Source organism: Limanda limanda, chromosome 1 (assembly GCF_963576545.1).
Source record: "Limanda limanda chromosome 1, fLimLim1.1, whole genome shotgun sequence".
Lineage (NCBI taxonomy): Eukaryota > Metazoa > Chordata > Actinopteri > Pleuronectiformes > Pleuronectidae > Limanda > Limanda limanda.
The window spans coordinates 9,162,391-9,190,326 of NC_083636.1; the positions used below are offsets into that span (position 1 = coordinate 9,162,391).

A 27,936-nucleotide genomic window follows, 5' to 3' on the forward strand; every position below is an offset into this window, starting at 1 on the left:
CATACTTCATCAGCAGAGTCACCGATTTTTACGTTACGCTTACATTGCAGTTCATTAATACTATGAATACTTGAATCAAATCAGCTTTAGGAAATCAACAGAACTATTTGAAGTGAAATGATTTATTGACTTTGGTATTGATGCCGTTGTGTTACTCTTTGACACCTTTACCCACTACAGTAAAAACAAAGAACACACAGAGATTTATGGCCACACTGATGAACACAGGAACACACTGGGTTACACAACACCCTCTCTTCAGGAGGCAGGAGAGACAGTCTGAGTTGGAAATGGAGACAAACACCAGCTGCAAGGATATCACTACCGGCTACCCACATCTGGTTGGATCTGAAACCTGTGACCTATGTGTTCAACCAGTGGAAACAGACCTCCCTCTCTTCCTCCCTTAAAGGCTCTATGAAGATCAGGTGACACAAATCCTTTGTGCCGAGGTAGGAGGTTTCCTGTCATAGCCAACAGTCAAATCCACCTGCCTCTGCTCCTTTTCTCCAGATGCAGTAAATCCATCCGGAGGCTCCAGTCCAGATGTGTCAGAGTATGGGTCCTCTAGAGCTTTCAGGACCCTGTTGACCTGCAGTACAGAGGTACAGATGACTACTATTGGTCCTTGAAGCAAAAATATGTTTGAGAACATTAAAAATCATTTCAATATTTTAGAAATACGAAGGAACAGCAGCAACAAAGTCTATTAAAACTATGTATCACTGATAGCTGTTTTCTTTTACGAATTGGAGATTGGCAGAACCTGGATGTGAAATCACAAGGTCCATAAGACAAGATAAAGTCTGCATAATGTTGAGATATCTATGTTTTGTTCTTTATCTAATGACTATATTTTACTATATTTTACCTACATTTATATCCTGTGAATAAATATTAGCTGTATAGTCTATAGAATCAATAATACTTCAACTGTTTCTTTTAATTGGAATGATGTATATCTTTTTGACTCAGACGCAGGGTCAGACACAGAGCAAAACCACAGAAAGTGCAACAAGACAGGAATCCAACATAGCAACCAACTGGTAACCATGCACATGAGAGAGGACTTGCCAGAATTAATACAATGAAGTAATTCATGAAATATTGTGAGAAAAAGGTCTAATCTGCTGTGTCTCTCCGATGTGGCAGACTCCCTGTTTGATAAGGGCACAGTAGTGGGACACCTGGTGGATTGGACTTTCTCTCAACAGTGATATGCTTGCAAAAAACTGCACTTTGAGGAGACAGTATACATCTGGCCAATTCCTGAGTTCCCTCAAGGAAAGAACCGCCTCTGTGTTGTACCCTGTGTCTTTACAAATACTGTGGACTTAGGATGAGGGGGGGCTTCTTCTCGACATGATCCAGGGAACCTGGTGACGTGTCCAGCAGAACCCCAGAGACTCTCTGTAAGTATTGTTCTTATACAATAAACTTATTACTGTGAAACTTTAGAACATGTAACTTGTCTAAATTATTAACCTTTCCCATTTGAACCTCTAATCAACGAACACGCTGTCTGGTCCGGATGGGACCGGGCTCAAGAATAACCAAGACAAAGATTTCTACTTACCAAACTATAGAACACTAAAAATATATACAACAAAACACACAGTGAGATGAAGGCTACTATAAAGAACCTAATATGGAGGTTTCTACTAAAGAGTCAATCAAAATCTCCTGACCTCAGAGAAGTCTCCTTTTTCGGCAGCTTGAATTGCATTCTGGGCGACATAGTTGCGTAGCACGACCCGGGGGTTGTTGCTGTTCATCACACTGAGCCTCTGCTTTTTGATTGGAGACAAGCTACTCGTGTCATCACACTCCCTGGATAAACGTCTCCTGTTAATTCAGCACAAGAAGATTTACCTTTGCAAATTGTCGTAGCTCATTTAGACAGACAAAGATGATATGTACATAAAAGGGAGCAATCACTCTTCAAAGCTTATGCATTGGGGCAATAAGCTAGTTATTTTGCCAGTTGCCAAGCTTGTTCCCTCTTTTTATACTGTGTTTTATTTTCTTAAATCAACTTAACATATTTGATTGTGTTTTCGTTTTATCTTTAGTTATTTATGATAGTGTTTATGGTTGAACTGTAAAATAGTAAGGCTCAATTGTATTTCTTTGTCATAAGGGTTTGATAACAACTTCTAAGGCCAATTTAAAAAAAAAATTAGTTTATAGGCACTATCCTCAACTCCCTTGTATCAGTATTGCCATTGGCTGCCTATTGGGATCATTTAGGAAATGTAAGATTTAGCTTTAATCCAAATCAAGGTGAAAGCTGTTTCCTTATTATTAATATCACTCACATTAAAGAACATTTTTAGTGAGGTGCCCATTGTGTGTCTTTTTGTACACTTTTTAAACCCTTATCTCACCTATATCTTCTAACCCAGTGAGTCCAGTCGTCACACTGCTTTTCCTTGAGCTCATCTTGATCCGTCTCAAGCAGCTCCTTTAGCCGGGCTATACGCTCCAGCTGATGGGACACACCGGGGCTGCTTGCCGCCATGCTGAACATTACCGGGTTGGTGTGTGCCATGGACAAAATCATTGCCAGCTCACTAGAAAGAGAGAATATGCTGAGGAGACGTGACCACACGTTTAATCCTACACTCTGTTCCACATAAGCCTGCTACTGTCTACGTAAATCCTACCAGATGCAACGAAAAAACACATTTAACTCACATATTGTCTCGGTAAGACCTTTCCCCAAAATGCTAGCGTTTGAAGGAAAAACAAATTAGATGACAATAAAAATGTGATTGTCTGAAACTGGGACTCTGCTCACACAGGATTATATGTACATTCAGGAGTATATGGTGAGGCAGACAGAGGCTTTAGGTTCTTATTAAAGCTGCTTATTTATCTGACAAATATATATGCAACCACCATATACCCCCTCACCGGTCCTCCATTGTTGGCTTATTAGCCACCTTAAGTTCCTCAATGGAGGAACACTGCTGCAAGATGAGGTCCACTACAGGCCCCACTGCTTCCTTCTCACAGTCGCCCTCCTCAGGCCAGGGGACACGGCTCAGCAGGCGGAAGGTGTTGGTGAAATCTGCACCTGGATATAGAAGCACAATAACACTGAGGGAAGCAGAGGACATAGAGAAGGCTACACGATGGCTACACCGTTTTAAAGCTCCATGACATTTGTCTTCCGGGTCTATGTACCAGTGTTGTGCATGACGCTCAGCAGGTCCGATATGAGCTGGCCGTCCTCTGGCTCCTCTCGGCTCACCAGGCCCAGCTTCTTCCTCATGATACTCAGGTAGAAGGCTTCGTACGTGAGCATAAAGTCGTCCAGGATAGCTCCTGCCTCAGCGGCATCCAGCTCGGAGCCCAACGCTTCGGCCAGGCGAGCCAGGTTCCAGCGGCACACAGACGGCTGGGCTTGGAATGAGTAACGGCCTCTTTTGTCTGAGGCGTTGGAGATAAAATCTGGATCATACCTGCCACAGGAGGAAGAGTTTTTATACATAGAAGAATATGATGTACTGGATGGAATGACATTGTCCTTACATCTTCTATCTACCTACTTTACTTCAAAACACATTGTAATCATACTGAGGCACAGCTGAAAATTATATTTACATATATTATAAGTTCAACCTTTGTTGAGCAGAGCAACATTATTGCAAGAAATCTAAATGAAAAGAGAGTGCACATGTTTCTGATTTAAACTTTCAGCAGTTTACCGGTCCATGAAACCGAAGGGGCCATAATCCAGAGTTAGACCCAAGATGCTCATGTTGTCTGTGTTCAGGACGCCGTGGCAAAAACCAACACACTGCCACTTGGCCACTAGCTCAGCAGTTCGCGTCATCACCTGGGGATAAAGACATAGGATGATAAACACCACCAGCATAAAATGAAACCAGCTAAAATAAGAGCATGATTTTGAGTTGCAGGTGTATTCAGGTTCCTCACCTCTCTGAAAAAAGCCATATTTCTTTCTCTCCGGTTGCTGTGATCCTGCTGAACGGAGGGAAAGAAGCTCTCAATGACGTAATCCAAGAGCTGAGCACGGATGTCCTGCCGCCCGGCGCTGGGACCCTGCACGCCTGAGAATTCATCACGGCCCAGAAAGATCTCAAAGGATCCAAACCTTTAAAACAAATTAAAGAGAGATTACATATTCTTACCAAATCCATTTTTGACAGAAGGTGTTTGTATATCGATGAAAGTCTGTCAGCGCTTGATGAACCGCACCTGATGAAGGACGGGGCGAGGCGCAGGACCACCGAGCATCGCTCAGGAATCCGCTGGCCACTGTTGAGGGGATCTCTCATGACACGGAGGTCAGAGGTGACGAGGGAGGCCGCCCGGGTGCTGGGTATCCCCAGGGCGGCCATGGCCTCGCTGCAGAGGAACTCTCTGATGCTGGAGCGAAGCACCTTCCTGCCGTCACCGTCTCTGTGGGAGATTGAAATGTGGCTGTCATTTTCGCTTTTAGGAGATTCTCAGCTCATATGTGCAGCGTCCAAATATACAGTACACAAATCGTTGAATTGCACCAACAGAATCAATATTGCACAGTTACAGTTAACTATTTGTGTTTAACAGAACAATGAGTCAGGGAAGTGAAGGTGCACTAATTTGACTTCAGCTCACAACTGTTGAGCAATGAGAGTGTGTGTGTGCCACAGTTAAGCTCTTAAGCAGCTCGCCATGGTTAATGCGTCCACATGCCTGTGCTGAGTGAGGCTTATGGAAAATGTGCTTTGTCACTGGAATTCTCTTATTGTCACTTTGATGCAATGTAAAAATCTATCAAACATCAGTTCAACAATAAATATATGTTCTGTTCCAGGTGGATTATATTATAAAGTCAGTACCAAATAGGATGGAATAGAATGAATGAAATCCACAAATTAGAACCCACAATTACCTGGAGTAAGGTGTGACTCCTGCACCTTTAACCTGAATCTCCCATCGCCCCTGGGGTCCTGACCCCACCTCCCCCAGGTACATGGCCGCTCCATCCCCCAGCTGACCCGCGAACAGGCCGAACTGGTGTCCGCAGTAGCAGTGGGCAGCGGGCTGGGAGCCGGGCAGCAGCCTGGAGCCGCTCAGATACTCCGGAGCCCGAGGGTCCTCCAGCACATCCAGATCCCTGAGGCCGAGCAGAGCCAGCGCTGCCCGGGACAGCGCCGCGAGCTGGGGACGGAGCAGCGGCTGGAGGCTCCTGATCCGGGAGAAACACGCCCCCGGGACGGTCCTGGACCCGGGTTCATCCGTGTCATCCACCGGCAGTTTCCTCAGCGCCGTGTTGTGGAAGGATAAGAGCTCCAGAGGTGTGGAGCCGGTCTGAGAGCACTCCATGAGCCGTCACCGTCACAACCATTTACTGAGTGGATCAAGGGGAAATGAGCCTGGATAAATAAGCCTGAACGAAGGCGAATAGTATTACACCATAATTAAAGACCTCACAGCAACACACCATACTGTGAATAGTCAAAGGGAATAAATACTTTTAAAAGCATTAGTAATAATGATACAAAAGTTGAAACAATTAAAAAAATAGAAAAATATCGGGGCTTCAATAAAACAATATGCAATAGTTGTCTCATTAAAGTATGAAATCAACTAATAAAAGGAGATTAATTTACAAAAGCTAATAGCATACATATGAAAAACACTTATCTCGGTTTCTTTTTCAGGGATTTTAGACATCTTATTTTTCTATCTTAAATACTTTTTTAAGGCTATTTTCTTATTTCCGTCCTTGACCTTTCAAAGTATTGGAAAGACATCTGTTTGATGTCTTTACTTTAGGTACGTGTAATTGTAGGATTAGATTTATCCAGTTGTATTACTGTTATGATCTTTTTAAAATCATCTATAAAAGCTCAAGTTAAACGTCTTCAGTCGGCATTACTTTGGAGCTGTACAAATGATCACCAGCAGGTGGCAGCACAAAGAAAGAAAATACCCTCCGTATAACACACACGAAGAAGAAGCTTTCGACAACAGTTCTGTAGCACAGTGTAAATAATTAGCTCGGCTTATTTATTCGTGTGTATCGCGTCTCCGGGTTTAAAAGTTGAAGTGTTGCAGCTACAGATGAGCTGCCTCCTCTGTCACGTCCCTGTTGTATCCCCTGGCTGCTAGCGCCAGTGGCTGGGCAGTTAGCCGATGTGGCTAACAGCGGCTAACCTCAGCTAGTCAAACTTTTCTACGCCGCTTTGAGAAGATGGATTTGAGTGTTTTCACAGCCAGTCCCACAGGTTGGTTTAGAGAGGAGCCCACAACGAGTTGAACACTACATGCATTTATTTTTCCTTAAGATGACTGTTTGATAAGAGTTCACCAACTGACTTTTCCCCATTCGTCTATCCCAGCTACATTAGCCCAGGTAGCTAGCTATCTGCCTTTACTTTGTTTTGACACGTATCCTGCAACACAAACCATTTCTGTGTGCACGCTGTGACCTGAATGTATGTGCTGTGTGTGCAGACTGTACTAACATGGCAGGAGTTGGCTAACGTTTGAGAACATCGCGGTTCTTGAACACACACTCGAGTGTTAAAGTCCATTAGGGTTGCGTTCAAAGCGCCTTGTTGTTACAGCATGTTAAACACAAAATAACTATCATCTCCCTGAAGTATCATAGAAGCGTCATATTTGCTCATCATTATTATTTGGACAGTTTACATGAAATAACTCAATTTCAATTTGTGGCTTAATTATTACAGATTATCTTCTTTAACATAGGAGCGTGGACGTGTAGGTAACAGTCCCAAGATGTCCTCCCATCATCACAGTTTCAAATACTGTCTGGAACTTGATATGTAAATATTCTCTTTATTGTCAGAGTGAGACAATGTAAGAACTTTAGAAGGGATAGTTCATTCAAAAATGAAAATGTACTCATTATCTGCTCAGCACTATGCCAAAGTGTTTGAGTCCACTTTTGGATTTTTAGGGCTACATTTACAGCCAAATCCTGTACAATTGAAGTAACTGGGGACCACTTCTCAAATGTCAAAAAAAAAAATACTTAGAAAAATACTTATCATTCCTTATTACTGCTCCTGTGGTGTCATCCGAGTCACCGTAAGCACTGACATTCAATATCCACTTGAAACAAGGTAATTTGCACATCAGCGAGAATATGGCAGTAGTATGCGGTGTAAATTAAGCCGTTTTGCCGTATTTTTCACCATAATGTAAAAATGTATTACATGGAAGAATATAATATACATACACCCCTCTATATATACCTTCAACTATAATTATATACACACCCTCAGACGTATACATATAGACATCTGCAATCATGACACTTATTTACCTACAGACACACACATATATATATATATACATTGAGATACATACAATGAGAGCATTTACAACCCCTTTAACAGGGCAAACTGTGACACGACTGTTAGCTTCATTCCTCTTCAATCTGATTGTGCTGTTGTTTTTCAGATGACCCTTTCCCTCTGGCGTCACTGCGCCTCTTGGTGCCGCCTCTGCAGCTCATGACAGCCTCGATGTTGCAGGTGCTGAAGAAACAAGATGTCATGAACTACTGGAACGTGGCAGAGTTTGTCTCTTTGGCAACCGACATGGTCCCGGAGCTGCTGATGTACAAGCACAGGACACAGCTGAACCTGGGATTAAGAGCCAGGGTGAGTACCAGTGGAGAGCCTAACGTAATCATAAATAATGTTATATTCAATTCTTTAAGATGTAGATATGTAAATGCTGTAATTTTGTGACCTGTTATTTTTTTCCCTATAGTATATCCTTGAGCTGTGCCGAGGTGAAGAGCTTTTGGAAACTGACTTCATCTTATCTCACTTGGACAAGATTAAATCACAGAATCTCACACAGGTCGATAGAAGTTTTTCAGCTCTTGGTTTCTTTATTTCATTTTACACAACAATTTTCTTTTTTGTTATCCTAAATTTCAGCTTCTTATTTCAGTATTTGTTGATTTAAATGAATGCTTTAATTGGCAGGTATCATTCATCTACATCACATCGGCAGTTATCCTGTAATAAACATGTAATAAATGTTTATGTCCATATGCAGATGAAGGAAATGGAAGAGGAGGAAGTCGCAGTTAACTTTCTTGAGTTGATCCAGACTCTGATCAAAGGTCCTGAAGAGAGACAAGACTTTTTCAAGGTATGAGTTTTACTAACACCTCTGTGGAGCCAGATCCAGCTGTTTCCTCTGTAGCTTATGAAGCCATCATTATATTTCATAGGTTTGATTCTGTCAGTTGCAAAACTTTCAGACATATCTGAAATTACGATGCATTGCACAATGTAAAGAAATGTAATATTTAAAGTCCAGGTATTTATGTATAAATACCCAAATTTGTTTTGTATTTTTGATGCTGTAAAATTGTTTTTTATCACAGTGTCTTTTATTCTTTGTAGGAGGTTTTCCTTGCAGAGTTCGGATCACAGTATGACACTGATCTGGAGACCCTGTTTTGCGAGTTCATCTGTCGACTGACTCAGCTCCTGCCTGTTCCTAGCCTCAAACAGGTAAGAGGGTCATTTTGAGTAAAGTGGTAACAAGCATATAACACTGTGGAAAAGAAATAACAACTTAACACTACTTGGGGTAATACTGCTGTCACCATCTGTTTCCCTCAGACTATGTCATGGCTCGGAGCTGACTGCTCAGTGTTGGAGGATTGTGTCCATTCAGTGTCTAAGTCTACAGACCTGAAGCACTTACTCCAGCAGCACAAAGACATGGGGCATTTAGAGCAACATGGTAAGTCTCTTCCTGTCACCACCTCCTTTGTGTTTCACTGTCATTGCTGACTCTATAACAAAAACGTATGACTTATTGTCCTTTTTTGAGCAGTTCCACCCTCTGGTATGGGCGAGTGCATCCTCTCCTCCCTCTCTGCGGTTCCTCCTAGCCGAGTGGCAAAAACTACATTACAACCCAACCAGTCATTTCCACCGCAAGGGCTCAGTGATGACACACAAACTGTCCCATTTGTGAATAACGTAGAGGTTGAAATAATCACAGTGACAGATTATGCAGAGGTTGAATTGGGCCCAAGCACCGACATTGAGCTGGTCATCGAGGAACACTGCTATGAAACGACAGACACAGTGGCTGAAGATTCCCTGGTTGTGCCTCCTGAAAGGACGACCAGGGAAGAAGTAGTTGATGAAGCGGCGGGAGGAGCGACACAAGCAAAAGTTGAAAGTGGTTTGACAAATGTCATCCAAACAGAAGTTCAGAGGCACGACCCGGCTTCCTCCCAACACACAGCTTCTTTGGGTCCTCACGACTGCCCAGACTGTGAGAAAAAATTCAAGTTTGCCTCTTCACTGATCGCCCACAGGGTCATCCACACCGGGGAGCGCCCGCACCGCTGCAGCGAGTGTGGTCGCTGCTTCTCTTTCAGACAGTCCCTCGACAGGCACAGGTACACGCACAACACTGGACGCAAGTACGACTGTGCGGTCTGCGGCGAGACCTTCCACTCCTTGTCAGCCCGCACGGAGCACAAGCAAACACATATGGAGGATGGTGTTTACGCATGCCAGCAGTGTAAGAGGAAATTCACCTGGGAGCTGGCTCTCGCAAGGCACGTAAGAACTCACACCAATGACCCGTCCCCTGATAGGCCCACAGGAATCCTGAAGGATGGAGAAAAGCTGGTTATAAGTGATGAAATTGCCCTTGAGGATCCAGTTGTACCGACTGAGTCTGACGGCCAGGTGGAAGCAGAGGAGAAAGGTGATCAGGATCCAGAGAATGCAGAAGTTCAGAGCAGCGAGGGCATCATCCATGAGTCTGGAGGCCCGCTCCCTGACCTCGATAATCATCAAGGCGTGCCCGCAGCGAATGTCCGCACAAGTGGGCGCAAACGCAAACCCACCATGAAGATTCAGGTGATCAATTTGCAGAAGCGCCTGAGCACGAAGAGAAAAAAGATCACCAGAGTCGACCCTCCGGACCTGAAGCCTCTGCCTTTCAGCTGGTAAAAAACTCTGCTCTTATCTACATTCTTTGTTGTGTCTTACAAAGTTTCTCCCTCCTCTGTGTTTGTGGTTCTTGCACCGTTTTCAATCATCAGTGTATTACAGAAACTCTGTGTTTTAGTTATGTTTGATATATTGGTTATTGTTTGCTGTTGTTTAAAGCACCTCTTGTTTATTTGTCTTTACAGCGCAGAGCACTCGTATGGGTCACCCATGGTCTCGTCAAAGGACAGCAATGAAAGTGAGTGTTCATTTGTTGACATTTTTAGTTGTTGATATTTCCATCACAGTTATGTAATCAGAGAGACTGGATAACGTAGGCACCCCAGAGCATAAAACAATAAATCAGTGCAACTGGAAAGTGCATTCTATTTTAATAAAAGATGATAATTCAGTTATTGGGTCTAGCTAAAAAGATATTGCAAATAATTGTCTGAAAAAAGTTTTAAATCTTCCTTTATAAGATGAAGACAGTAATATTTCTTCAGTAACTTGTAACTCATTATGTGATCAAAATAGTTCATAGTTAACTTTGAAGAAGTGACAGTTTCTTCATGAAAGTAACTGTCAAGTCGTCTTCCCGTATTCTGAAATAACCTGTGTGTCCACTGTCATTTTGTGCAAAATATCCATATAATATAATAATTGTATGTATATGTAAAAAAAAAAATACAAACGTGCCATTTTACCTATTTTAGCACAAATTTAAATTTCTCCCATAACTCTTCTCCTCAGCTGTTTTCTCCTGTCCGAAGTGCTCCTTCCACCACTCCGACGAGGTGCAGGTCCAACAGCACATTGACTCCTTTCACTCTGCTGAGGCTGAGGAGGACAAGTCGTCCCTTCACCAGCTCGCTGATGAACAAGAAGGCTTTAGTTGTTCAGACTGTGAGAAGAGCTTCAAGTTCCAGTCTTTACTGAAGGCCCATCAGAGGATCCACACGGGCGAGCAGCCCTTCCTGTGTTCTCAGTGCGGACTGCGCTTCTCCTTCAAGCAGTCGCTGGACCGGCACAAGCAGACGCACAAGTCCGGACGCAAGTACGAGTGCCTGATCTGCGGAGAGTTCTTCAAGTCCCTGGTGGCTCAGAGGGAGCACAAGAGCACCCACATGGAGAATGGCGCATACCTGTGTTCCGAGTGTGGCCGGGCGTTTGCCTGGAAGTCGGCCCTGGTGAGGCACGTGAAGACCCACGGCGAAGACGCCGACAAGGGGGAGCGGCCTCACAAATGCCCTCAGTGTGACCTTAGCTTCAGCTGTGCCAGCTACCTCAACAGGCACGTCCAGACCCACCAGGAAGAGAAAGTGCACAAGTGCAACTGCGGGAAGAGCTTTGCCTACCGAGCTGCTCTGAGCGCCCACCAACGCATCCATCAGAGGGAGCGGCCGCACACGTGCACCCAGTGCGGCAAGGGGTTCCTCTACAAGGGGGGGCTCCGGAACCACATGAAGATCCACTCGGAGGAGATGCCCTTCATGTGCTCCTTCTGTGGCAAGAGCTTCAAGAGGGAGCGCAGCATGAAGAAGCACGAGCGCTGCCACACCAGGGAGAACGTTTTCAGCTGCTCCCAGTGCGACAAGAGTTTTGTTTACAAGGCCACGCTGATCCGACACGAGCTGACTCACTCGGGCGAGAGGCCGTACCTCTGCTCCGACTGCGGGAAGGGCTTCTTCTCCCACGCCGAACTCCTGAAGCACGAGCGCTTCCACACGGGCCACAAGCCCTTCCAGTGCCCGCACTGCGGCAAGAGTTTCACCCAGTCTTGCTACCTGACCATTCACCTGCGCTACCACACCGGCGTCCGGCCCTACTCGTGCACCGAGTGTGACAAGAGCTTCCTGAGTGCCAACAGGCTGAAAAGACACCAGCGGATACATTCGGGGGAAAAACCTTTCCTGTGTGGAGAATGTGGGAAGAGCTTCAGGCAGTCTTATAATCTCAAAATGCATCAACGAACACATATCATGAAGTTAACATAACTGGGCAAGACTTCATTTATTGGTCTGGAGACTGATACATCGGAAATTAATTAATTATATGTATATTAAGTCTGGAACAAAAGTGAAAATGGAAGTATTATTGCGACTGAACTGCATCTCATAATACTTGCTAATAACATGTTCACAAGTTAAATGTCTCCTTTTGGTTAATGGTTGTGTTGCCATTGAAGCACACTGAGCAGAGGAATGTTTTTCAGATGTATTGTGTACCATCAGTGTTAATTGACTCAAAATCTTCAAATAATAAACAGAAGAAGGTTCTACATAAATTCAGTCTTTATTGAGAAGGGGCTCTAGTTTTACAACAGAAAATCAAAACAGGTTGGAAACGAAGCTTTAAATCTTTTGTGCTACAACAAAATACATTTTCTCTTGATGGCAGTAGTTGTTTTTCAGCAACAGTGAAGAAACATGGGCTCGTCTCAGATCAGCAGTAGTACACACACAGGCCCCACTGAGACGCTTTTACAAGATTAGATCAAACTTTCATGGGAAAAAAAAAGAGTAAATGACACAATTCCTGCAGTACTGACATTACTGAATGAATGAGATCGGGGCTGCACTCCACTGATGAGATGTTTGTGCCAGGTCAGAACAGATGTGTGCAGGAGAGGTAGTGACCCCCCCGCTGCCCACACAGTGACCTACACAGCGATGTGCAGGGTGATGGGGCAGTGGTCGCTTCCCATCGCCTGGTTGCGGATCTTGCTGTCGCACAGGCCCGGCAGCAAGGACGACGACAACATAAAGTAATCCAGCCTCCAGCCCACGTTCTTGGAGCGGGAGTTCATCATGTAGGTCCAGAAGCTGTAGGCGTTGGTCTGCTCTGGGTAAAGCTCGCGGAAGCTGTCGGTGAAGCCGGCCTCCAGCAGCTGGCCGAAGCCCTCGCGCTCTTCGGGGGTGAAGCCGGCGCTCTTCTTGTTGCCCTTGGGGTTCTTCAGGTCGATCTCCTGGTGGGCCACGTTGAGGTCGCCGCACAGCACCACCGACTTCTGCATGTCGAGCTCGCTCAGGTACGACTGGAAGTCCACGTCCCAGGTTTTGCGGTAATCCAGGCGCACGAGGCCTCGGCCGGAGTTTGGCACATAGACGGTCACCAGGTAGAAGTTGGGGAACTCGGCAGTGATGACGCGGCCCTCCTTGTCGTGCTCCTCTTTGCCTGGGGAGGAGACAGGAGGTTCACTCAACTACTAATGGCAAACACTTGACCAAAAATATTCAGTTTAGCAATTGATGTTCACAGTGGAGATGTAGAATAAATCACTAAAAGACTAATATCTAAACCCACGACTCACCGATGCCATAGGTCACGTTGATGGGTTCGGTCTTGCAGAGCATGCCCACCCCGCTGTAACCCCCCTTCTCATCGGAGGTAGCCCAGTACTTGTGCGGGTACTCGGGCATCGAGGTGATGTCGGCTGGGAGGTCCTTCTCCGCACACTTGGTCTCTTGCAGGCACAAAACATCTGGAGCCTCGTCACGCACCCACTGGGAAAGAAGAACACAGATGTTACACATTAAACGCACACATATACACATTTGTCTCTGCTCTATTACAGCCTGGAAACTAGCTCCTGTTTCTCAGGGTCACTGGTCACTCACATCCAGGCCCTTCTTTTTCACCCAGGCCCTCAGTCCGTCCACATTCCAGGAGGTGATCTTCATGTTGGCGTCCCGTCCATCCTTGCTGGTCATTTTGTCGGGAGGATCCTCGTACAGAATTGGCGCCTCCGGTTCCTTAGCCTTCTTTGCTTTCTTCGGAGGGGCTGTGAGGTGGAAGACAGGACACGTCATAATGGAATTGGCCAAGGTCAGGGGTCAGAGATGTACAGTAGCTTTGAATATATACCAAATGTAATGAATAATATCTTTTGGAAGCATGTAAATGTGCGCTGACATACTCGTGCTGGTTTCAGTCTCCCCATCTGCTGTAGCCGCCTCCTCCTCTGCCTTCTTGCCTCTTTTCATGCTTGAACTCGCTCTGGTGGCAAACACACCTCGCAGACACACAACACGCACACACAACAGCACACACGCCGCTGGAAAAAACAGAAGAGGGAGTTAAGTGATATACTCATCTAAAAGTGTTCAGTCCTTAATGCCATAAATGGCAAGACTCAGCCAGCAGAACACTCGGTAGAAAATGTAACCGTTAGATGTGTGTCAATGTAAATATTAGCTGTAAACATCATTTTCAGCTTCTCATGTGTATAATTGTCAGAAGATATTCTTAGAGTCTTTGTCAGTCAAAACAAGCATTTTCAGGAAATCACTGTGGACTCTGGGAACTTAGTTTATAAACACTTTACATTCCATTGATTTGGGGGGGAATTGACAAATGATTGATTATGAAATTTGGTGACAAATGCTTTCACTCAAATCTGAATCGACAGTAAGATAAAATGAGATAATCCTCTATTAGTCCCACAATCGGGACATTTTCAATATTCCAGCAGCAAGAGTCAGAAATAGACAACAGTAAGTAATACGTAACGAAGTGTAAGGATAATAAAGTGTAAGCAGTATACAAAATATAGAAAAATATATATATACAGTGTAAAAACAAGACAATTATTTGCAGTGTGAGAATATAAGTATAGGCTGATAGACTTCACTTAACATAGTTATTATACATATTTATTGATTCCTTAAACTTTGTTATAAAATAACTTTGAATATGTATAAATTAATATATATTTGTACCTCAATGTATTATTACTGATCGGTCAACATAACTGTAATGGGCCAATAGCAGCTGATCGATCTGTTTCTCACTTTAAGGGCTTTTTTTTACTGGAATCTTTTGAATTGTTTCTATTTTTGTTTGTTCCATTATCTCCATACAGATCCATTTAAATATCTACAGGCAGTAAAGTGGTTGAACCGGGATGTGTGCACCAGTATCGGCCTCTAGGAGGTCTGAAGCTCGACGTGTGATGGAGGTCCTCTCTGTGCAGGAGAGCTCACAGTCAAACTCACTCAATGCAACAATGTATCTCTGATCGGGTGGGGGTGCAGAGCAGCAGCACTCCGGCCACAGAAGCTACACCTGAGCTCATTCCTCTGTGTTGCACAGAGCAAGTTGAATGGAAAGCTAAGCTAATGCTAGCTGCTGCTGCTGCTCTGTGACAAAGAGCCCGGAGCAGCAGCAGCAGCAGACGGCCTGCACAGAGAATGAATGGAGCCTGAGCAGACCCGCTGCCTTCAGATCAATGCAGACACGGCTCAGCGCAGTTCAGCAGCTTTTTTTTGATTCTGGAAAATAAGATGCAAATAATCTTACTTGTACTTTAGGCAACAGGATGCAAAGAGCGGAAAAGCGCTGCCGATCAGTCACTCCCCCAAACACTCGCTCGCTCACACACAAAGCAGCGGAGGCTTCTCACCATGTGCCTGCTGTAGTAAGTGGCTGCCCGAACATATGCCTGATAGAAATCGCGAAAGCAAAACGCCACATGTTTTATTTTCAACTTCAAAAAAATAAATAAAGTTGCAACAATATATGAAATAATAGTGGGTTGGACACAGAATATTATCCTGACGTGCTTCTGAGGGGGGGAATGAAGTTTGTTTCGTTGAGGCGAGCTCTGCAGCCGTCGGTGGGAGGGTCCTTCGAGGCTACATGGAGGAGTTTGGTTGTAGGAAGAAGCTGCAGCAGTGAAAGAAGCGGATTTAAAGTTTATCTGACACCAAGTTGGATTCATGTGAGCCACCGAAGGATATTAACACGCCAGGTATACCTGCTTTTTATCATACCCCGCGTTAAGCTAGGCTAGTTCTAGGGGAACGGTGTGTTGTCCCTGCTAGCATAGCATCTACACTCAGCTACACAGGTGGTTTTATTATGGTTTTGCTGTTTGTAGATAATGTGGTTTTAGCTAATCCAGTAATAAACTAGACGTATGGGTTTCAGTGTCATGAGTTTATTTAATAAAATATGAATTCATGTTTGCATACTTACTTACAACTTACAGACTAAAAATACACACTCACATAATTCACCTGGTAGCCCATTCCTGTCAGGAAAAATCATTATAGGCTTGTGTTGGCAAATTAAATGTGAACATAGTTAAATTAAAATGGTGTCAGTGGTTTATAATTTTATTATATTTTTATTTTACTATGGCACAGCAAGTGAAAGTTATCAACGTGTTCAACGAAGCAGTCATTGCAGGAGGGCTGGGCATTAACACACTATGAAAACATGTATTAGTTTAATAGCGTTTTAAGTAATGCTAAGTATATGTGGATTAGACCTTATGTATGGTGCAAGCACAGTGAGGAGGTGTAATTAATATACCTCAGATATTTAGAATGATTAGCTGTTTATCACAGAGGATAAAACATCAGTCTTAAACTTAAAAGTAATAATAATGTGACATTTATAATGCTAATTATGGATATAATATATATATACAATATATAATTTCTCATAATTGTGTATTAGCATTTAAATTTTGTTATCATAGCAACTCCTCCTGTTTTATCCCCTCTCAGGCATGGGCTTGCAAAAGAGATTGAATTATTAATGAGAAAGTTATCAGACATAATACTTCAGTAGCACTTAACCTGTCGACAGCAAACATCAGTCTTCACTGCACTTTGATATTCTCTCTCTTTTTTTCCGCAGCCATGACTGTAATAATTGGGTTTGAGGGCAGTGCCAATAAGATCGGCATCGGAATCATCAGGGATGGAGAAGTTCTTTCCAATCCTCGACGCACTTACATCACACCTCCTGGTCAAGGTGAGTCAGATTCCTGTTGTAATATTAATGCCACCATCTCATCACCAGTGGTATGACAACGTCTTCAAAGTCCTGCATGTGAAAGTGACAGAATGTTATTTTTACCAATCAGGATTCATGCCGAGCGACACGGCCAGGCACCACCGGGCCGTCATACTGACCGTCCTGAAGGAGGCGCTGGAACAAGCAGGGCTCAAGCCTGCAGACATCGACGGGGTGGCGTACACCAAAGGTAACATAAGAACAATACAATATATATATATATGTTGTTTATATGTGTGTGTGAGTGTTTATTTATTTATTTTTTCCACATCATCTACACTTCACTGAAACAGTGGTATCTCAGTTATGTTGACTTCAAAAAGCATTTCTTAACAAATCATAAATGCATCAAAGGAATAATTTGAGATATCTACTAAAACACAGTGTGTTACACAAATCCAGTTCCGCATGTTTTATATCTTTGAAAACCTCCACATCTTGACCACTGGTCAAACCTCCATGTGGGTTTTGCAGTATTAACCTGACAATGTTAGATTGTTATTGATGTAAACAGAGGCAGTTCTGTGCAGTTTTTCAGTCTTTGCATGTTTAACTTCAGGCTTTATTTAGAAGTAGATTTTGGTTTCCTTGCCAGACATACAGTATTTACCATAAATCAGCAAACTGACAGGCTGGTGTAGTGTTCTCTTTCAAACAAAGACTGTCTGGCTCCCCCCCCCCCTAGTGTAAAACCTCCCTCTTGTTCTTCCCCCTCAGGTCCTGGTATGGGGGCCCCCTTGGTGACGGTGGCTCTGGTTGCTCGTACAGTCGCACAGCTTTGGGGGAAACCGCTGCTCGGGGTCAACCACTGTATCGGACACATTGAGATGGGTCGACTCATCACCAAATCCGACAACCCCACCGTGCTCTATGTCAGTGGGGGGAACACACAGGTTGGTGTCTTTTTGTGGGTCTCATTAAGGAGGAAAAATTGCTGTTCTGAAACTATTACACAGACATAATTTAATGAATTATTATTAAAAACTGTCGTCCCTTTCTTCCTGTGCAGGTTATTGCGTACTCAGAGCGGCGGTACAGGATATTTGGGGAGACCATCGACATTGCTGTTGGAAACTGCTTGGACAGGTTCGCCAGAGTTATAAAGGTTGGTGTTATTATTTATCCTAATTGAAGCAGCTTTTTGCCTTTTAATGTGTCTGAAAGATGTGTGTTAATACTTCTATGTTGAACTGTTTCTCACCTCAGATTTCCAATGACCCCAGTCCGGGCTACAACATAGAGCAGATGGCCAAAAAGTGAGTGGTGGTTTACAAATATAATTACACATTATCTGCTGCTGTTGGCCACGAAGCAGCTCCACTGAGATACATGGGAATGTATTGTGTGCTTAATTTTTTTGTTCATTTTGCTAGAGGGAGTCAATATGTGGAGCTGCCATATACTGTTAAAGGAATGGACGTCTCATTTTCTGGGATTCTATCCTACATTGAGGTGAGCAGGAATTTGTGATTTAATCTTCTGCGTCTGACACGGTGTAGATGTTAAATAGGCACATTCTGAATTTGATGCACAATGATACAATTTCATGTCTATTACTTCATCTTCGTAATTAGTCTTTCTTTGATAGGATGCTGCTAATAAGATGCTGAGCTCGGGTCAGTGTACAGCAGAGGACCTGTGTTTTTCACTGCAGGTACAATGGATCAACAACTCACCCAGTCAGTCTCTTAGTATAGTGCTTTCCTGTTTGGTGTATCACCGTAGCTTAGTCAATTAAATAGATATTTAAAACTATTTATTAAAGACAGTAGTGAGGATAAAGGCTTTTATTCTTGTTATTGTGTTAATTGTTGACACCCAGCTTCAAACAACTTAGTGGTAGACCAAGAATTCTTGACATCTTACTCTGCATTGATCTTGAGATATCTGGTTAATTGATTATTTTCTCAATCATTTATAACCTGTTTTGTATATATGTCAGAAAAAAATCTTAGTTGACCCATTCAAACTAAAAGATAATCAGTTACTATCATGTTTGACAAAGAAAAGAATCACATTCTCCCATTTGAGCAACTTTTTTATTGATGCACTGATAGCCCTTTATCAAAATCGTTGCCAATTACTTTTCTATTGGTTGACTCATTAATCAACCAATGTTTGCAGCTCTAACCTCATCAGCTCCCCTTACAGGAGACAGTATTCGCCATGCTGGTGGAGATCACAGAGAGGGCCATGGCTCACTGCAACTCACAAGAGGTCCTCATCGTCGGGGGGGTTGGCTGTAAGTACAACAGAAAAGGATTCTTAAAATAAAACCCCTATCCAACAAACGTTATGCCTTTTGAAATACACATTGTTGATGTCCTTTGTACCTCTGGGTCCGTCTTTGTTTAGTCTGTCATCTTTCAAGGTGAAACGTCTCAGTAACCTTAAAATATTAACAGGAAAAGTCATCAAGTGTAAAAGAGTAAGCTTTTATTTATAGAGTTTCTCAGTCATACAGAGACAAATATACGTGAGAGAAGCCTGAGAGACTGTGTACACGACTCTATTATTCACTTTCTCCCTTTGTGAAATGCATTTAAATCACATGGGTGAGTTTAAGAGTTGGTTTTGCCTTTAAAGGGACAAGCTTATTTGTTTTGTTCTGTGCAAAACAAATAAGCTTGTCCCTTAAGCAAAACTGAGAAATCGAATAGGGAGAGAAATAATTTGATTCCTGATAATCATCAAACTGTGCAGACACATCAGCAACAGATCAGCACACACAATTCCTCATGTCTAGAAACAAAAGATCACCGAACATGGATATGGAATACCAGCCCATTGAAAGCTCTCTGACATTAACCTTCATCACCAGATGAACAGGTTTAACATTTACTGCTAGTGAAATGCAGTGGGATAATTTGACCTCCTAATAACTTGAATAGTGCTGCCTTGCTCTTGGTTTATATTTATTAGTCAATGTCTGTAATGTGAATGTATCCATACCTAAAAGGTTAATTGATTAAAACATATTCCTGTTATTCATGTTGAGGAGAATCATTTAAGCCTCACATAAGTTTATTTACCACATGCTTTGATCTGTGTTTATGATGTTGAGTCCAGCCTGTGTAGAGAATCACAGCTGCTGTTACCTCTGCAGGTAACATGCGTCTGCAGAAGATGATGGAGGTGATGTGTCAGGAGCGAGGAGCGAAGCTGTTTGCCACAGATGAACGGTAAACCAGTCCGTCCACACTCGGCACACTCACTTTCATTGAGTGTCAAATTACAGTTTGCTTCAGATTAAACTAGTCTCTTTAGTGGCAAACTTCACACCTGCGCAAATCCAACACGCCCTCCGTCTGAGTTCTTATAGTGTGGGTGGTGTAAATGCTGTTACAGCTTTTCCATTGTTACAAAAGTCAAATTCTCTCTTAATGTAAGAAGCACACCCTACACAAATGTTAGTTCCTTTAAATCCCCCATGCTACTATCCATGGTAAGTACATGCTGGTTTCTGATATATGCTTTGCTTACTCCTCCCAGGCAGCCATTTCCTTTTCTAAAATAATAAAAGTAGGGCTGTACATCACAATTAGCATGTCTGCTTTTATTGTAGTCAAAGTTTAGAAATTCTGTCTACAATACATTACTGCACAGTCAAAGTTAGAAAAATACGACCAGACTTGAGATTCGATGGGATCAATTATATATCAGAAGCAGGTTGCAACTCTTTACATGTTGATTTTAGAATAATTAAATAATCTTTAAAAAAAACAATGGCATGCGTTATAGAATTGTACATAATGTCAGGTGTATAGGCTGAACATGAAGAAACATTGGTATGGTCATTTTGTAAAGTAAATATGAACATTATGTGAAACATGAAACATCATCCATCCCCTAACTGCTGAATTCCTAAAATAAGTAGAGATCTAGATCTGCTAGGAACATGGTGTTCAAGATTCAGTCTAGATGACTCACTATTCACCTTTTGCCTCAGATTCTGCATAGACAACGGAGCAATGATTGCTCAAGCTGGCTGGGAGATGTTCCGGTCCGGTCAGGTGACGGAGCTGGAAGACTCATGGATAACACAAAGGTAGACTCCACATTACTTTTCTTTCGTTCACCTGTATCAAGTGTCTTCAGCTTTGTTTTTCTGGAAGTGATAGCAATCCACACATAGTTTCCACACTGGTTGCTTGTGATATGATGATCTAGCACATTCGTCATAGAACTGGATTCAAATGACAGAGTCCCACTGTTAATAGAAGACATATCTGCACCAACACAACTTGAAAGAGCAGATCATTTGGTGCTATCACACTTACCTGAAGTCATAATGTTTACCTCAGTGATAGAGAACAGCCATTGATTAAAAAGAACAGAAAGGCACACATCCAAGCCATGTTTTATGTATTTAATTTTAGATATACAAGCAATACATTGTTTATTTTTATTATGTTTTTATTAAATTTATATTAAGGCATGAAAACTTCATATTACTATAAATGCTTTGAGTGGTCATCTAGACTAGAAAAGCACTATATAAACGCAGACCATTTTAAAGTATAGGAAAGCCTTGAGATGTAATATCATAGGATGGTATAAAAAATGTCAAAGGTGGGCCTTACCATACTACGACATTTCCATCACCTATGACTTCTTAATGTTTTCTTATACTTTGAGCATTTCTATTCCTTCCTATGCTATGACTTTTTATGACTTGTCATAATATGGTAAGCCATTCACATTTCGTAAGGCATTAAAAAAGCCACAGTATGGTAAGGTGTAAAACAAGTCGTAGTATAGCAAGGCAAACAAATATTATCATAGTATAGTAAGGCATAAAAATCATACACCGAGCATAGCCAGCAAAGATTATTTATTCTCCAGACCCTGCAGAGCTTATCACTTTTTATCAGCTGAAATCAAATTTCCCTTAGTTCTACAGAAGAGCTGCTTGTTCACCCAGTTGAATTATTCTTTCATTTCTCCTGTTGTAGGTACAGAACAGATGAAGTGGAGGTGACGTGGAGAGACTGACTGATGGACTAGAGACATGTCTGTTATGACTGGAGAGCAGTGCAGCTGGCATCTGAACACTCACTTCAACTCGGCTGCATTCGACATGAAGAGCTACTCAGTCAAATTAGGCCAAACATCGAATGGCTTCCACTTCACTTGTGTTTAAGGACAAGTCTTTGTTTTTCTTGTGAACAAATCCAATGAAAAGGCCAAACCCAACATTGAGCTGATCCTAACAAGAATTATGTATGCAAAGACTGTCATACAGTGCCATGAGATGTTTGAATGCAAATCTTAGTTTCCCAACCACTGCACACCTTCCTTGAGTCACATTTGCTAAACGCTCCAGTGCTCATCTGTTACTGAGTATTTTTTTAAATCGTGGATAGGGATTTGTATTCAGAGATGTTAGATTTCTTTTACATGGTATTTAACACTATAAATGGATTTTCAGCTTTACCATTAATGGGATAGTTCATCCACAAATGAAAATCCATTTATCTACTCACCCCTAGGCCGTTTGAGTCCACAAAACAGGAGCAAACTTTGTTAGAATCCAATACAATTTAAGTCAAAGGTGAGTCCTGGTGAGAGAAAGGTTTCGTTCCCTCCTGCAAAACCTCTTCTGGTCCTTGGAGGTGGTGCAGTTTTCCTTCTGACCTGTCCAGGCTTGAAGCAGCTTGTATTTTAACAGAGGCTGTGTGTGGGTAATAAAACGGACTAAGATGGAAAATATCACGTTTATTCATTTTTATTGAGCAATACCGTTCACTTACATTTTCCCCTTCTCCAGTGTAAATTTTTTTATTCAATAAATTTTCTTTTCAAAAATCAACATACTGGACATGGTGAGATCTCTTATGGATTCATGAGTAACATTCACCCAATTAGGGAACCAAATAAAAACAAAGAAAGGAACACAGCATTAAGATCTGACAGGGGTAAAGGGTGAACTCTTACTGTGCCATTGACTACACCCTTCTGTAAACTGAAGACACGGAAGTCGTCTGCATACATGAACCATAAAACTCAAGCAGATACAAGACATTCTGTTCATAATTGAGGGGGGGTGTAAATCACTCTGGTGAGGGCTTCTCGCACACAGGGATTGGTCACAACAGGTTTTTTTTAACAAAGTGCTTGATTGACCACTCGCTTTTACAGAGGAAAGAAGATAGTTTGATAAAACTGCAGCTTTCAGACTGGGAGGAAAAATTAAGTTATACTTCCTCAGATTGTTTAAAAAAAACGGAAAAAAAATAATAGACCAGCTCTACACATACAAGCTAAAAATGGTAATGAGACAATGAAAACATGTGATTAATTAAGGCAGGCTCTCTGTAAGGCGTTAAAAAAGTCCATTGCTGCAAGATCTCAGAGGAGTTAGTCCAAAGTGTCTCAGTGTGGCTTTGCGTGAAGACATCAACCTGAGTGCAGTGTGTGTGAACAGGACTCAAAAAGTTGTCCATCTTTACATGTTTTGAATGTGCATGTAGGCGTGTGTTGTGTTGGGATTTGCTTTGGGTTCCTCACACTGCTAGGCTGGGTGATCCTGGGTTTCCTTGTACCAGACAATTCGGTTAGGATCTGGAAAAACAAAGTCACAAGCGGCAACATGTTAAATGGCAGAAATACACAATCAGGATTTTTTTAGAAATCAATGAGGATGAGTTGCTCCACCAGTTCCTCACAATGAGCTGATAACACTGGATAAAAAACTACTGGTTTGGCTCATTGAGACAAATTCTATTTACTATTACACAGTTACAAATTAAATCGAATTGCATTACCTTTCCAAACAAATGCAGGGTTTTAGTTTATAAGTATTAGAGTTTAACAGACTACACAACTATCAAAACCACAAAAAGGCAGTAGCATCTAAAGCGGATATGCAGCAGGGGGCGCTGTTAATGACAAGCAGTTGACAGCTCATAGTTGTCATGCCTGACCTAAACACTGCAGTGGGGCCACTTAAGCAGCAAGGGCCACTTAAGCAGCAAGAGCCGCAAAGTAAAATGGCCGTGACACCAGATTCAGATGGTGGAAAAAAATTCAACAGTGTGGAAATATTATAGCAGAGCAGATAAAACCACCAGCTGCTATAAAGCTACCTTGGGGGACGACGACAATTAGAGGATTCTCTAAAATGTCCCATCACCAACAAACGTCCTCTCACATTAACAAAAAAGGTCCCCTGTTGTTTATTGACTTTGTTCCTAAAATTCTGTAGTCGTGAATGCTCCAATACATTTTCTTTGTGGGGTGAGTAAGTTATTCTAGAATTGGACCTGGGACCTTCCCATGTAAAAATAAATAATACACATCACAGATGTACATAATACATTAAGTGTGTAATAAAAACAGACCTGGCTATGAAATACAGCCACGATATATTTTGTTACTTAGGAGCTCGAGTCAATTTCACAGCATTTCACCAGTGTGTCATAGTTGCTCTCCTGTGTCCTGCCCGTGTTTGTGGGAGAAATCTTTCAATCAACGTACCTTTTTTCTGTCTGTTACACATAGAATTCCATTCTGAGGAGAAAACAAGAATCCTCATTAGCAGAGTAATATGCATTAAGGACAATTTTCAAATAAAATATGTCAGTTGTGTTTTCAAAGCTCCTCTTAATGCTGACCTCTATTGTGATAGTTCAAAGCCTCCACTAGATGGCGACAGCTTAGCAGCAGCTTCCCGTTGCTCTCGTTCACCTCTGGGCGTGTGTTGGGGGGGAGGGAGGTAGTGACTGGACCTGGTGTGTCTTCAGGGGCCTGGACTATGATAGCTGTGTCGAACTGTAGGTCTTCTGACTGTTTAGCGTCTGTGGGCTGAGGTGGGAGGGCGTTGGCAGCAGGGCTGGAGCCCTCTGCGACGGGCCTCGCTTCGCTGATGAAACTGAGACCCCACTGGTTCTGTAGTAGAACACCGATGAGGGGGCGATCCTCCTCCAGCGCGCCGCTTACTGCTCCCGCTTTCACCTTGGAAGCGTAGCTGACAGCAGGCTGCAGCTTTGCAGGGCTGTCCTGCACGGGGAAGGCAGGTGGGGGTTTGAGCAGTGACAGACTGTCCTCCACCCACCTCTCCTTTTGGTTAACCTTTTGAGGCCTTTCGCCCACTCTCACTCCCTTCTGACTCTCCCTGCGGAGGCTGCGGCCTTTGTGCTGCTGACCCTTCCGCTCCTTTTCCCTGCGGAAGGTGAAGGCGTGCGTGTGACCGGGTGCAATCAGATCGCCCTCAGGTGAAAGCTGCCGGGGCTGCTGGTCACCTCCAGAGATGCAACCACCCCCACCACCTCCACAGTTTCCTGAGCCGGGGGACAGACGGCGGTTTCGAATATGTGGTTCAGAGTTAGTGGCTGAAACGAGGACGGCTGGGTCACACAGGGTATCGGACTCACACACAGTGTTGTTGGCTTCCCATGTACCTGAAACATAAGAGTTAACATGATGGTCAGATATCTGCTGTTGTCACACGTGAAATACAACAATATATACACACATCACACATACCGGTAATGGGTTCTAGTTTTCTGTGTCACAGAGAACAAATCAGACAGTAAGACATAGTTCACTGAAATGAGAATTCTCTCATTATCTACTCACCACTATTTAAGTGTTTTGAGTCGACAACACTTCTGGAGTTTCAGGGGTAAACTTTGTTAGAGCAGAATCCAACACAAGCGAAGTCAATCCTGATCTTTTCTTTAAACATAATATTAACAACAGGAAATGCATAACATGCCTCCATACTGCTTGTGTGGTGTCATCCAAGTTTCCGCAATCACCAACATTTAAATTCGACTCGAAAGACGCCAGTTACACTAAGTTTTAAGCCTAAATGTCCCTCTGGAGTACCGATTCCGGGGAACATTTAACTAAAAAACTGTAAATTACCTTTTTTCGAGTCGTATATGAACATCCGGGCTTGCAGACACTTGGATGACACCACAAAAGCACTATGTTGTTTTATTACATCTGAAGAAGAAGTCACTTTGGCTGCAATGCTGTTTACCCCTGAAACTCCAGAACACCCCTCCATTGGCATAGTGGTGAGTGGACTAGGGGTGAATTAATTTTTTTCTGGTGAAATATCCCTTTAAGATTTAGGCTGAGCTTTAACAAACCCCATTTAACTGCAAACACCACAAATCAGTGTCATGCTCTGGTTTGTTGCCACAACAACAGTGAGCGGGACACTGTGTGTAGACCAACAGGTGCCTGACACTAAATGATACTTCACTTGGCTTTTGTCCATAAAGGATCTTTGCACCGACTGCTTCATACACACAGCAGATGGGAATGACACCGTGTGACTTCACTGTTACAGTCGAGTTCAGACAGAGAGGTGGGTCCACGTGTTGATGTTTGCCAAGTTGTACACAACCACACGAAGACTCATAATATATTATTAAGGAATAAACAACTGGAGTAAAAACACCTTAAAATGTAAAAAAGTGTCATGGTAGAGAATTGTTTTTGTATCTGTTGAAACTCGTGTGTTGACAGCTGCAATGCTTCAAAAATGAACGTGATCATCTCGCACAGAAAAGATCAGAACTTTGCAACAGATTGAAATTAATTTCAGCGCTTCATTGACATTAACTTCTTAAATGCGAAGATTTCTTTACTTTTCACACTTTGTCATTGTAGGTGAAACAAATGACGCCACATTAACACTGAACCTTAAGCTTTCACACGCCCCACACCCATTTCTCTCTCATTTCCATTTTACACAACAGAGGACAGATCGATCAATAGATAGGTTTAATAGATTTAAAATTAGATCCTGACAATATATCGGAAGATGTTGCCCAATGAGTCAGGGTTTATTTTTACTGAACAAGAAGCAGAAGAAGATACTTCGAGTCACAGACGTTAATGTACATTGGTGTGCATTTACACATGTTAAATATATATATATATATATATATATTTATATATATACACACACACTATAATTTTGGCATTTCTTTATACCATTCCATTAACTTGTTTGTTCAGGTTTTGTTGTCCTGGTCTCTGAGTACACGTCTATTTCCATGCAAGTAAACGGAGAGCAGAGTCAAACCAGAGAGGAATTCCTTGTATGTGAACACATACTTGGCCGGTACAGCTTATTCTCGTTCTGATATATAAAGAATATTAATGATATCAAGCGTTATTTCTTCATTCAGACCATATTCACCAATCTCCCTTAAATACCAGGATACTATAAATATAGGTTAGAAATCATATTAGTGCGGCTCTAATAAAAAACGAATGGTTGTGAATGTAGTCAATATCTATCTCTCTCTGGAACGAACTGGAACATATTACTGGAACATACCTTGTAAGTAAGAATACATGTAACTATAGTTGCCTGTGTCATGCAGCCACACATGATAGTTAGTCATGAGAGAGGACGAGCCGCTAGTTAACCGCGCAGGGGAACGACTAGTTCACATAGTTTGGATGCGTAGTTGACAAGGACAAAAAGCCTGTTTTAACCCAGCGGCAGAAACGTGTAGAAACGAGTTGGACTGCCCAGTTTGCCCAGTATCTGCTCAGAAAAACAACTTAGCTGCGTTAGCTTCTGCTCCGTCTGGAGTCTGCGCTGCTGGCAGCCACCACGGCGTTAGCAAACTTTAATTAGCAGCGTCATTGTGCGTCGAGTTAAAGTCACTGGTTCCACTCAGCTGTCGCTAAAAACGGGACTCGCGTTGTCCCACGACGCCTCGACGACGGCGGCTGTCGACGAAGAGACGCTTCCATTTTGACCACATGAAGACACTCGATGCTAGTTAGCACGTTAGCCCGAGTCAAAGTTTCGTAACCCCCTCCATTCAAAGCTGCGAGAAGGCAGCTATCGACGCCGCTAGCAGGGGCAGCTAGCACCGCGGCGAGGCAGCCGATTCACCGCCCCGCGAAAGTGTCGGATTCCCGTCGAACGCGTCGTGAAAGTTGCACGAACTCACCTGTTTTGATATGCATGTCTTTTCGCTGAATGTGTGGCGGGAGCGGGGCCGTTCGGTAACTTTTGTTGACAGCGCTGAGATAACGACAACTCGCTGCTGGTCTTCTGTGGCCACCCGGAAGCGACACGAGAATGTGGGTGGGACAGGAAGTCCCCGCTGATAAGCAGTCCGGCGCGAAACGTGGAGGGAAGTTAAATATTCAACTCGCACTGTAACCATAAACCATGTGA

At 42.9% G+C, this 27,936-nt stretch overlaps 5 protein-coding genes across 5 annotated transcripts; 2 read left to right on the top strand and 3 right to left on the bottom strand.

Annotated features, from left to right (window-relative positions):
* Positions 1–415: 415 nt before the first annotated feature.
* On the bottom strand, positions 416–5,340 carry selenoo2 (selenoprotein O2). The gene is made up of 9 exons (XM_061080463.1): positions 4,907–5,340; positions 4,228–4,431; positions 3,946–4,123; positions 3,714–3,844; positions 3,190–3,467; positions 2,917–3,079; positions 2,388–2,573; positions 1,689–1,845; positions 416–592 (listed from the first exon to the last, which is right to left on the bottom strand). Exons 1-9 carry the CDS (start codon positions 5,338–5,340, stop codon positions 416–418), a joined length of 1,908 nt encoding a protein of 635 aa, XP_060936446.1.
* Positions 5,341–5,980: 640 nt separating this feature from the next.
* On the top strand, positions 5,981–12,255 carry LOC132999406 (zinc finger protein 420-like). The gene is made up of 9 exons (XM_061069077.1): positions 5,981–6,245; positions 7,450–7,652; positions 7,765–7,857; positions 8,059–8,154; positions 8,412–8,522; positions 8,634–8,757; positions 8,851–9,985; positions 10,175–10,227; positions 10,722–12,255. The coding sequence occupies exons 1-9, from the start codon at positions 6,212–6,214 to the stop codon at positions 11,963–11,965; spliced, it is 3,093 nt and encodes a 1,030-aa protein (XP_060925060.1). The 5' UTR covers positions 5,981–6,211; the 3' UTR covers positions 11,966–12,255.
* apex1 (APEX nuclease (multifunctional DNA repair enzyme) 1) lies at positions 12,245–15,339 on the bottom strand. The gene is made up of 5 exons (XM_061069091.1): positions 15,270–15,339; positions 13,888–14,025; positions 13,589–13,752; positions 13,282–13,474; positions 12,245–13,145 (listed from the first exon to the last, which is right to left on the bottom strand). Exons 2-5 carry the CDS (start codon positions 13,952–13,954, stop codon positions 12,631–12,633), a joined length of 939 nt encoding a protein of 312 aa, XP_060925074.1. The 5' UTR covers positions 13,955–14,025; positions 15,270–15,339; the 3' UTR covers positions 12,245–12,630.
* A 258-nt stretch (positions 15,340–15,597) lies between these two features.
* osgep (O-sialoglycoprotein endopeptidase) lies at positions 15,598–22,587 on the top strand. The gene is made up of 12 exons (XM_061074330.1): positions 15,598–15,720; positions 16,617–16,733; positions 16,846–16,965; positions 17,493–17,668; positions 17,785–17,880; positions 17,982–18,031; positions 18,149–18,227; positions 18,364–18,429; positions 18,927–19,017; positions 19,882–19,957; positions 20,725–20,823; positions 21,731–22,587. The coding sequence occupies exons 2-12, from the start codon at positions 16,619–16,621 to the stop codon at positions 21,768–21,770; spliced, it is 1,008 nt and encodes a 335-aa protein (XP_060930313.1). The 5' UTR covers positions 15,598–15,720; positions 16,617–16,618; the 3' UTR covers positions 21,771–22,587.
* si:ch211-214j24.10 (uncharacterized protein LOC558894 homolog) lies at positions 22,479–27,830 on the bottom strand. The gene is made up of 4 exons (XM_061074340.1): positions 27,707–27,830; positions 24,392–25,177; positions 24,255–24,287; positions 22,479–23,339 (listed from the first exon to the last, which is right to left on the bottom strand). The coding sequence occupies exons 1-4, from the start codon at positions 27,720–27,722 to the stop codon at positions 23,290–23,292; spliced, it is 885 nt and encodes a 294-aa protein (XP_060930323.1). The 5' UTR covers positions 27,723–27,830; the 3' UTR covers positions 22,479–23,289.
* Between the last annotated feature and the right edge of the window lie 106 nt (positions 27,831–27,936).